The sequence below is a fragment of the Sinocyclocheilus rhinocerous genome, unplaced genomic scaffold, assembly GCF_001515625.1.
Source record: "Sinocyclocheilus rhinocerous isolate Xijiao unplaced genomic scaffold, SAMN03320098_v1.1 scaffold220, whole genome shotgun sequence".
Classification (NCBI taxonomy): Eukaryota; Metazoa; Chordata; class Actinopteri; order Cypriniformes; family Cyprinidae; genus Sinocyclocheilus; species Sinocyclocheilus rhinocerous.
In genome coordinates, this window is record NW_015666573.1 from 960,559 (window position 1) to 972,175 (window position 11,617).

An 11,617-nucleotide genomic window follows, 5' to 3' on the forward strand; every position below is an offset into this window, starting at 1 on the left:
TGTATTTTCAATAAAACTGACTGATTTAAGACATTTGTGTGTGTAGAATGAACAATGAGTTTTTGACACAAGTAAATCTTTGTTAAAATAACACTGGCATTTATTTCAAATCCTACAAAACATATATTAAAAGGCTTCAAACAAATCTGGTCACATTAAAAATTCTTTAAAAAAAAGGAAATCCCTGAAGAGCAAAATTTGGTCTGAAATGGACTGTAAAATGGTATCCCATGAAAAAATGTCACATAATTCTACAAAATGTTCTTTCCAATGTACACCTTTTAAGACTTCATTATTTGCATATCTTGTACATGTCCATTTGCATTTTTCTTTTAAACCTTCTCTCATTCTATTGGGGTCTCTCTTCAGTTAGTTGCTCTCCAGGTCGCTCACTCGCTTGGTCAGCTGCTCAACCATCTCTCTCAGCTCGTTCACCTCATTCTGCAAGGCCTGCACGTCCTGTATATGAAATAGAATGATCAATTACACAATACTTTACAATTCACTGTGTTAGAGGTTAAATAATTAAAAAGGATTCCCTTTGATCTCTTACCACACTGTCAGACTGTCGGTTGCTTAAGGAAGATGATGTGGTGGCCATCAAGCTCTTGATGACTTTGAACTCTTTGTTTTTGGTGGTAGCCACAAAACCATCTTTCAAGGAGATCAGGATTGGTGCCCCATTTTTACCAGAAAACCAATCATCTGCCTCCACTGATGGCTCTGGACCAATTGTGTCGGGGTAAAGGTCTTCTTGAAACAAGTCAGACTAAAGCAAAGAAATGATAATGCTGGATTAAGACAGTGGAACAAATAAGCAGCACTTAATCAAACGTGTGGCATTAATAAACTACCATTCAAAAAATCTGGGGTCAGTACAGTTTTTTATGTTTTTGAAAGAAGTATAATAACACACTGACCAAGGTTGCATTTATTTGATCAAAAATACAGTAAAACAGTAATATTGTCAAATATTATTCCAATTTAAAATAACTCTTTTCTATTTTTAATATATTTTAAAATGTAATTTATTCCTGTGATGGAAAAGCTGAAATTTCAGCATCATTACTTCATTCTTTAGTGTCACATGATCCTTCAGAAATCATTCTAATATGCTGATTTGCTGCTCAAAAAAAAATGTCTTAGTATTATCAATCTTGAAAACAGTTTTGCAGCTTAATATGTTTGTGGAAAATGTGATACTTGGTGAATAGAAGTTGAAGCGAACAGTATTTATTTGAAATAGAAATCTGTTAGTTTGTTTCAAACTAAAAACTCTTACTGACCACAAACCTTTGACAACAATTAAGCTGATTTTGACTTGGACAAACTTACCTTACGAGGCACAGTCATTACAATAGGTTCACACTTTCTCTCGTGGAGTTTATAGAACCTAAAATAAATATGCAATAATCCATAATTTAAAATGCTGACCTTTTGTATGTTTGTGGGAGAAAGCAAGTACACTATAAGCCTGGATGTGTTTACCTTGCAATCTCACACTTGTTGACTTCCAGGCCTCTCTTAGGCATGTAGCCCATGCCCTTCTGACTCTCTTTACTGCTGTACATGGAGAGATAGTGAACGTATGGGGCCTCGTCCGTCACCTCAAAGTATCTGATGCTGCTGTCACCCTGTCAAACCAAATACACTGGTTAAAACATCCAACTTCATGAACAAACAGCTCTTCATGGTCATAAAATTTGAACTTGGTTCAAAACTTGAATGCATTTCCTTACCTTGCCACAAAGGTAGACTACACCAGTGTCAGGGTCAAAGAAAGGCAACAGCACCCCACTGCTGGTGTCCAGCTCCTGCAGGTTCAAGGGCTCACTGAAGTTGTTCTGCAACCACAAACACACTTTTATGAGTCACTTGCTTGTAAAACTGAAAAAGAGAGCCTCTGAAGCACATGATGTACTCACAGGATCCCACAGCGCCACCTGACGCTCACTCATGCGGCTGAAACCGGTGGTCAGGATCTTCCCATCAGACACAAACACAGCTCTGACTGGCCTGGAGCCCTCATGAGGCTTGTCCTTCTCCTGAACACACATATACACAGAAAGATGATACACAGATATGAGCAGTGACAAATCACGTGACAGTAAATGAGCTGGCAGAAAGGAACGTATAAGAAAGAGAAAAAGCTATGAAAGAACACTATAAAAATGTTCACAACTTCAATTAATTGATTTACAGTAAACAATGCAACCATATTAATTATTTATGCCCCATGCATTCTTTTTTCAGCATCATTCACATTATTTTATCATTTTATTACAGTGAATTCATGCACGCACGCAGATGACGGAGCCCTTGCGGGGGTCTATCACTCGTAATTTCTTGTCCTTGCAGGAAGTGAGGATCTGAGAGCCGTTTCTGTTCCAGCAAGCGCTGTAGATCAGATCAGTGTGCATCGAGTCAATGCGCACCACTGCCTCTCCATGAACCACGTTCCACAGGATGACCACGTTATCACAGCCTGCATAAAGAAAACGAGAGAAAGAGAGAAGGACCACAAGGTAAATGAGGTATACAGGGAGACATTTATGATAAACCCGAGATGTGTGTAAAGAAGTGTGTGTGAAAAATCAGCAGAGGGCGTCATCATTCCATTTCAACTGCCTCTAATTTGCATGAACGAGTGCATGCATATATAGGTGTAGTTCTAGCCTGTACTTTTGGCTATTGAGTGGGTGGCTGATGTCGGTTTACCTGCACTCATTAGCACATTGTGGGCAGTGGGGTGCCAGCTGAGGATGCCCACACGTTTAGAGTGACCGTCCAGCTTCACAACTGGGTCCTTCAGTGGTGATATGAGACCCCCATCTGGAATCTCCCAGATCTATTACATAACAACATTGACCTTAAGTTATAATAAGTAGTATGAGCTAGACTTGCCACAATATTATATTTTTCACACCAGTACGGTAGCTGTGTTCAAACGGTAATATTCCGACATTATTGATGGTTGTATCATACACAGCAAAATTTACCCTTTAGCACCACCTGGCATAAAACGCTAGTTGGTGCTAAGGGGTAATTTTGCTGTGCAATTGGGGTTCTCAAGGGATTCAGAGGGGTCCCCAAACTTTTTGGTCAGCCGAACCCCTTAGGAGTAAAATATTCACTTTAATGGCAGGGTATGTGATTTTTCAAAAACACTTTAGAAAACTGATTCGGGTCGAATCGCAAAACAAACTTGTAGCCAATCAGCAATAAGGGGCGTGTCTACTCGTGATGTGGAGGAGAGCGCGTTCAGTGCATGGGAAGGTCATTAGCGGAGCCGAGCGACAGAAAGATAGAGATGGCGGATAAAAAACAAAAGAGGAAAACGTCTGCGGAACGATAAGGCAAGAAGTAGGACCCGTGTAAATATCGGATCAGCTTTCCAGCGCTGGAGAGAACTCAAGGAGCGGAGGCCTGCGATCGGACGCCGAGGTTGCTTTGTTTCTTCTCAATAGGTGAGTAACACAATCTCCATTGCTCTGACAAACAGAGCAGAAAGAGCAGGAGAGACCTCAGACAGATGAGGGGGGCTGTGTCAGCTGATCTCAATTTTACAGCTATGCCTTCAATTATGCCAAATAACTACTAACCCGTTTAGAGAGGACCGCACTGTGCAGGAGTTCCCATCATGCACACAGAGAGCACATTCTCTCTGCCAAAATCACATTGTTAAATGTGAGTGTTGTGTGCAAGTCCATGCACAGAATTCTTCTATAAATTGTTATTATTATTATTACTATTACTATAAAGTTAAGGGCTGCAATAAGTTAAGAAATATTACAGTGATTTACGACTGGACTAAAGCATTGTTGTTGTTAACTTAAACTAAAACTATTTAAAACCACTGTTAATGTAAAATAAAGCTTAATATGAAAAACAAAAGTTAGAAATGTTGCCTTGGCAACTAACTGAAAGAAAATAAGTTGAAGTACTAAAATTACTAAAAGTTAAATAAAGATATTTTTTTTATTTCGAGATAAATATTTTGAGATACATTTTAAATAAAATTAATTAATAAATTAAAACTACATAGAAATAATAAAAACGAATAAAAATTAAAAAACGAAATGATTAAAACTGGAATTAAAATTAAAATGAAAACTGAAAATATAAAATTAAAGCTAATTGAAAATATGAATAAATACTATAAAATTATATAATATTAAAATAATACTAGTCTAAAGATAATTTAACCATTGTCAGATCAAGTGACTGGTGACTGACTTAAGTTCTTAAGTTCAAACAGATATTTACATCAAATTCATATTTTCCAAAAGAGTCTTTCTTCTGGTACAATGGGGTCCAAATGTCTGAGACCACTAGTTTTACATTAATATCTAATTTAATACAAAAATACTAATTACAAATTATATTATCAGCATGTCAACTTGAGTTGATTAATGTCAGTTAATTAATGTCAGTATTTCTATAGTGTCATGCGTGAACTCCACAAGTTTGTGCAAAACCAGATGATCATGCTATCAGTCTCAAAACTGAGCTTTCAAAACTTCCTCAAGCCACCCGAACGAAATAAAAGGGCTTGACTCGAATCCTCCTGTTCATTGGGAAACAATGGCTGCCATTGAGCAAAGCGCAGAGTGTAAGATGCACAGCAGATTGAAAATGACAGAACTCCCATTCATTCTCTAGTATAAGGAGTGCAGAGAGAGCAACATATAGAAACAGAGGACCAGAGATGATGGACAGAGAAGATGAAAAACAACAAAAAGAAATAAAATGGCATATGAAATAAACTGTACAACCCCCCAAAAAAAATAAAAGAGGAAGGGAAGAAAATGTTTCCACCATCTTTCTGTTAGAGATGCAAACATAGCACTTTTCAGTCATAAAGCTTTATGAAGTAAAAAGTACATATTCAAATTTTAAACCAAGCTTTTTACACGAAGAAAGCAGGCACATCAAGCCTAAGTGGCAGCTGTCCTTTTCTCACAGTTTTTGTCACTCACTCAATCTGCAAGCTGTCACCACATCCTGTGCAGAGTTGACAGCAGCGCACTCCAAATATGGCAAAAACAAGATGCAAGAGAGCATAAAGAGAAGGGATGCTAGGTCTAGTGACACGTACATCTGAAACTCAACCTTGAACTTCCTTATTTAGACAAACACTGCATGACATGTCTACAGTTCAAAATTCAATGGCCTTGGAAGATCATTTGAAGCAGGTAACAGGTTAAAACTACAGTTGGTCTAAAACTATCAGTCTGGACTATCAAGTCCTAAATCAGTCCAACTATACATACAATACTGCACTTCATCCAAGGTTTGTTTTATAAAGACTTTATTTGAATTCATTAAAGAATTCATTTGAGCTTAATGAGTCTGAAATGCTATCTGGATGCACCTTGCTCAGGGGCAGGACAATGAAAGCTCCTCCACCGCTGGCATCCACAATCATGGCCACAAACTTGGGGTTGACAGAGCAGAAGTTGCTGTCCCAGGTCATCTGGGAGATCCTGATGTCATCATAGCACTGGTCCGCCTTCACCGCCTGGCCGAAGACATGGCGGAACTTACTGGTCCTGACCACCTTCCTAGACATGATCACCTGAGGAAAGGCAGAGAAGGAAGAGACACAGGGATGGAGAGAGAAAAAGCATACACATGAGAAACAATTGGAAAAGTAAACAGGCTATGTTTTCATCATTAAGTTTTGTGTATCTTAAAGTTTGTGCATCTTCATATAGGCTACATGATTATATACTGATTGAATCGAAGCTTTTTTTTTTTTTTTTTTAGATTTAGCTATTTGTGATTTGCAGTGAATCTGACTGACTCCAATTCCAGCATTTGATGGTGATCTTAACTCTGAGTCAGTGTGCTTGCACTCAAGTTGTATTCTTCATTTAATACCCAAATTCTCTTGAATTCGAATGAATTCCTGTAAATGAACAGTTACAGATAAGAGACCAAAAGAGTGAAAACTAAAGAGAATGAATCTGCTCAACGTCTTTTTCAGCTTTCTATGTTTAAAACTGCATTTAGGCAATAAGCTCAAAGAAAGAGGAAGGAAAAAGGAAACTAGCATGAAGTGACAGAAAAGGAAATGCTCGGGCTGCTACTTCAAGTCTGATGCCACTTTGTCTGCAGGTTTTAGTAATAAAGCATTTTGCTTTATGCCCCCTTCTCATCTATTTCGCTCTCTGTTGCCCACTTTTTTTTCTTTCTCATCGCCATATCAAATGCAGTCTTGTGCATATGCATAATTAGTTGACTAACAATCATCACTCTCGTTTGCAATGCATCACCGATGCCCTGTATGCTCACAGCACTCAGTAAAATAAACTGAAAAATGAAAGGTGCATTAGAGCATTAAATAGACTGAGAGGAATCTGTCGTAACTGGACTAACACCACAGCAACTGTGGGAGCGCAGGAGATGTTCAGAACTTCAGTTACACCACATCCTTCCACACAAACATGTAAACCACTGAGTTATTTCTACCTGCTTTGAAGATACTGCTAAATGTTTTCATCATGATCTAAAAAACACATTTGTTTAAATCCAGTTAAAGTATCACAATGATTATTATATTCAAAGTGGATGGAAAAGATGTAATTAACTGCAGGTTGTACTCGTGTTGTTCTAAACCTGTGACTTTTTTCTTCTTTAGGAACACAAATGGAGATGTTGGGCAGATTGTGAGCGACTCAACTTCAGTCAGTCACCATTCATTTTCATTCATGGATTTTTTTCATCCAGTGAAAGTGAATGTGAGAGATTCATTCAGCCTAACATCTTTTGTGCTCACCGGAAGAAAGTAGGCTAAGTCATGCAGGTTTGGAATGACATGAAGGCGAGTAAGTATAAAGACAGAATTCTAAGTTTTATTATTATTAGCCTACTACTATCATGGTGGCTTGAAATACTTGTTCTTTATAATTTCTTCCAAGCTTAAGATATAAGAGCAATCTCTTATATAGGCTGCACTATTTCTATGCAATAATATGCAGGACTCAGTCATATCAGCTTCATCTTTATCTGGAAATACAGTTTAGTTCTCCTACTAAACTTCCTCAAATATGAGAGATTCATTCAGCCTAACATCTTTTGTGTTCACCGGAAGAAAGTAGGCTAAGTCATTCAGGTTTGGAATGACATGAAGGCGAGTAAGTATAAAGACAGAATTCTACGTTTTATTATTATTAGCCTACTACTATCATGGTGGCTTGAAATACTTGTTCTTTATCATTTCTTCCAAGCTTAAGATATAAGAGCAATCTCTTATATAGGCTGCACTATTTCTATGCAATAATATGCAGGACTCAGTCATATCAGCTTCATCTTTATCTGGAAATACAGTTTAGTTCTCCTACTAAACTTCCTCAAATATTTAACGTGCCTTGCCACAGTTCTGAAAGGCAGCTCGACAAATTTAGCAACGACAAAACAATAATATAGAAAACAGTAGTAAACCGAGTAAAAACTTAATTTATTATGAACGAGCCGCAGTTTAGGGCTGTGTTTCAAACCCTGCTTATCTAAACAGCATTTAAGGCAGTATAGAAGCGTTTAGGCGCGCCCAGTATGCTGTCTAGTTAGTCAGCTTACTAGGTCTTGAGACGCAGAAAAGATGCAAAATTATGAACCGTTTCCAATAACACCGGACAGGAGCACAACACACAAACACACAATATGATGGGACGGTGGACTGTACCTGAGAACTGTGGCTTGGGAGGGACTCTGGCGCCTGAGGCGAGAGGATGAAACGCTGGACTCTGACAGATGGAGAGAAGTGGGTGAATGCCAGCAGTTGCGGCCAAAGCTCACTCTAAATCAAGGAGGAAGTGAGAGTTTGAGATGGAGATGTCAGATGAGAATGGGAGGTGTCCTCGCTTTGTTTCCTTTTAAAGTGATTTACGTTGCATGAAGCTGCACCTCACTTGATCTCACACTTTATCGTGGTCATAGCAACACAAACGTGACGTGCGCGAGCATAAAGTTTGCGGTTTGGCCGACGTGTTTATCTGAATGTTATCTCTCTATTGAACTTTTCTGTGTTTTCACTCAAATGTCCTACGCTTTCTTTTGTTACAATAGTCAACGCTAAAACAGTGAAATTCAGCATTAAAGTAATGCCTTTTACTTAAAAAATTTACCATGGCAACCATATTTTCCGCCAAAATGTCGCAATTAATGCAATTATTGTTGCAATTTGGTAACGATATTAGCCACCATTTTTGTCATCCAAATTAAATAGATATTGTGAAAGCTACTTACACTGTTTGAAAGAGGTTAATTTATTATGTTTTGTCATATTTTTACAGTATGTAGTTTGGTGGTAAGTAACTAGTTATAACCTTTTTACCTTAAAATCACAATATTTGGGTTTGATGATTTTATTTACTTAGGCCTACTATAAATAAGTCATATAAAGTAAATAAACTATATATAATTTTTTTTTCTTCACTTTTCACTTTCAATTGAACTCTGATCATATAAATTAATTTTCACATTTAAATTAATTTTTTTATTTTCCGGGGGGAAAAAAGTTATAAGGGTTAGGGTTAATTTCTCAAAAGTGACAGATTTAATAAATAGAGCAATATAATAATATAAATAAAAAAATTTTTTTAAACTTTACACCCACAGTCACACAAGCACTTCACCACACCTGTGAGAATAAATAGACAAACATGAATTAAGTGGAGGTCAAAATATAAAAGCAGGCGCATATCCTGTTTGCATCAACAGTCATATTTCAAATAATTTAGAAAATAAAGAAAGGCAAAAAAGACGATTTAAAAATATAAACCTCAATTTATTGCACACTCGCTGCAGGAAACCGTGGGGTTTGGAAGATCTGTCTTGTGTGAACAAACGTAACTGTGGACACACAAATAGACTGAGAGAGAAATATAGGCCCATAAAACAAACCAACAGAGACACACGCTTGTAGAAAAAACAACAAAATTTACAACAAGAAATGTTTATGTAAAATTAAAGTTATAATAATTTTTGAAATAAATGAGTTTAGGACGCCTAATAAAACAACAAAAAAGAAAAATATACATGCCCAATAGGGCTCAGTGCGTGACCTGTGAATGGCTTCATCCAGAAGGTCAACATGGTTTATCTGAACATCATTTATGTTGTTACCGACTTATTAGAGTCAATAGAGCGCTGTGGCCACCAGATGGTGCCAAACAACCAAATTCAACAAAGACACACAAGCAAGAGTGGAAACAAAAAACGACAGATCTTTCAGAGACCTCCTGTCTTGCTTATGTGCATTAGTATTCTCAGCCTTTGTACTTAAATTAAGATGATCATTGATAGTGGTAACCCATCTCAGAATAATAGTAATAATAACAATATATCCATTATCATAATAACGCGAAATGTAACTAATTATGAATTTTTAAATTATCATTAACAGGCTATCCAGCACCTGCATACTAAGAAAACAAAGTTATTATAGTTTCATACATCATGTCATTATTTTTTAACCACAGGACATTAGAATATACAGACAGGAGAATAGCATCTTTGTTCCTCCTCTAAAACATGGGTTATGATGCAATCCATTTCCTTGAGGGCTCAATGTAACATGCTCTGCACATTCTCACATCACCTAACTAACTACATGAATAAACACATTCTTGATCAGCATTTATGGACACATTCGGCCCCACAAAGGCAATATGCATCTTGAAGGACACACAGTCCAAATGCCTGATGACTGACAAGCCATCGTGACCTTTGCCCTTAAAGACATACAACTGTCATCAATTTTTTTTTTCAGTCCTCGATTTTAACCAGAACAAGCAAAGAAGACATGACAGGATGAAAAGAAAACTGGCCCAAAATCAGTTGTTGCGGTCACTCAGTACAAGTGAGCACTGACAGGGCACCCTGAGAAGAGGAAACCCCAGGATGGCATGGTCCGAACTAAACATATTGGTGTGAACACACAGATCTATTTCTTTTCAGGACTGGTAAAACATCTTGTTTTTGGAATTCACATGTACAAACATGTTTGTGTATATATATGTACAGATTTCGATTATGCATAGTTATCCAGTGGGTTTCAGAGGTAATAACATATCAGGACCCCAAACCAAAACATCTGTATGCCTCTCTGTACTTTTCATAATGTAAAAAAGAGATTTTGCCAACCGAACTATATTACAATTCCTTCTAAACAGTTTAAAAAACCAAAGACCATGTTAATGACATTATGACATCATAGTAGTACAGACATATTATTATGGCGTTAACCCTACTAAATAATTTAACAGCATTGTTAACTCTCCTGCCAGGCCTGTCATTGTGATGTCACAATTTTAGCTTTTTACAGTTACAGAATGATCAAATCACTGCTGCCTTTCAAATGAAATCGGACAATCCATATTGAGTGTCACTCTCCGAGATGAAATATATTAACATTCAATATATTTTCTTAGAACATTGTTGCTCTATATATTAAAATGATTATATAAAAATGTCAGTATGTATGCCACTTGCATTTTATGCATATACAGTCTACATACAGGTATTTACGTTACCTATATGGACTTTTAAGTTCTTTAATTGGTTTTCACTTTGATCCAAAGCCCTTTTGGTAAAAAAAAATGTTAAAAAACAGTGCAGTTAATTACTCAATATGGTTGTATTGCCTCTGGGCTGCTCTCTTGATTTCATTCCATTTCTAAAGACAGATTTATTTGATGCATTAGCTCTGTTACTGCACATTAAGCACATATGTCAGTGGTTGCATTGCACAAGCATTAGAAATCGCATGTTGTGTTTTAAGGGGATTAGTTTACTAGTATTTGCATGCACCACTTGATTTCAGAGTCTAATGTTTGTCATTTAATAGCATTAAAGGGGTTGGGGTAAACCTTCCCTGTTCTGGGGGACTTGTGGTTTGTTTTTAAAACCACCCCGGTCTTCTAAGATCAGGACCGTCGGGCTCGACACCTGAGGCCCTGAAACATCTCATTTGGCATTTGTCAGATACATCTGAGCAACATTCTACCTAACATGCACTGATTCTACATTAATAGGTCTGATCTCTGCTATAGCATAGCAGAGTACTCTGGTTGTTTAAAGATATGTGATCTCCAACTGGTTAAAATAATATATAAAAAAAAAAACAATAATAAAAATAAAAACAGTAGTAGTAGCATTCAAATAAATCATCTTCAAACATTGCCAAATGTTAAAACATCATCTTAAATATAATAAATATAATGCCAATGATACGGAGTGAAGGTAATTGAAATGAACGGCAGGCCTCACTGATGTTTATTCTAAAAGCTACATTGTGATAGTGTCAGTGAATCTATCACATCGTGTTGTTTGTTTGTCAGTTCTTTAAAACTAGTGAGGTTGGAAGGGTTAGAAGAGTCATCCTTGGTTTGTTCCGCTCAGTAGTGCATAAGTGTGCTAAGACAACAAATCCAAATGTGCAAAACGGCATAATACAGCCCATTTGGAACAATGTGAACATCTCCATAGTGCAATCTGCATTAAGAACTGGTTTAGTTTACATTAATCACATTCTAAAGTAGATATAAAGGTGACTGACTATTCAGCTTTAGTAACTCTTTTGGCAACTTTTCTTAAATCAAAGGGACCATTA

The 11,617-nt window shown here is 36.9% G+C and overlaps 1 protein-coding gene across 1 annotated transcript; it reads right to left on the reverse strand.

The window, feature by feature from the left end:
• Nucleotides 1-82: 82 nt before the first annotated feature.
• LOC107732842 (coronin-1A-like) lies at nucleotides 83-7,904 on the reverse strand. The gene is made up of 11 exons (XM_016544263.1): nucleotides 7,688-7,904; nucleotides 5,344-5,578; nucleotides 2,933-2,937; nucleotides 2,719-2,848; nucleotides 2,304-2,485; nucleotides 1,926-2,045; nucleotides 1,740-1,844; nucleotides 1,489-1,634; nucleotides 1,336-1,393; nucleotides 554-769; nucleotides 83-459 (listed from the first exon to the last, which is right to left on the reverse strand). Exons 2-11 carry the CDS (start codon nucleotides 5,570-5,572, stop codon nucleotides 370-372), a joined length of 1,281 nt encoding a protein of 426 aa, XP_016399749.1. The 5' UTR covers nucleotides 5,573-5,578; nucleotides 7,688-7,904; the 3' UTR covers nucleotides 83-369.
• Nucleotides 7,905-11,617: the final 3,713 nt, after the last annotated feature.

What these genes read in the sequence shown, in the direction of transcription:
- LOC107732842 (XM_016544263.1), bottom strand. Translation starts at nt 5,572, where the DNA reads ATGTCTAGGAAGGTGGTCAGGACCAGTAAGTTCCGCCATGTCTTCGGC. An exon ending in AACAAGTGTGAGATTGCAAG is followed by an intron (nt 1,394 to 1,488) that starts GTAAACACATCC and finishes TATTTATTTTAG; the next exon opens with GTTCTATAAACTCCACGAGA. An exon ending in ACCGACAGTCTGACAGTGTG is followed by an intron (nt 460 to 553) that starts GTAAGAGATCAA and finishes TTTCATATACAG; the next exon opens with GACGTGCAGGCCTTGCAGAA.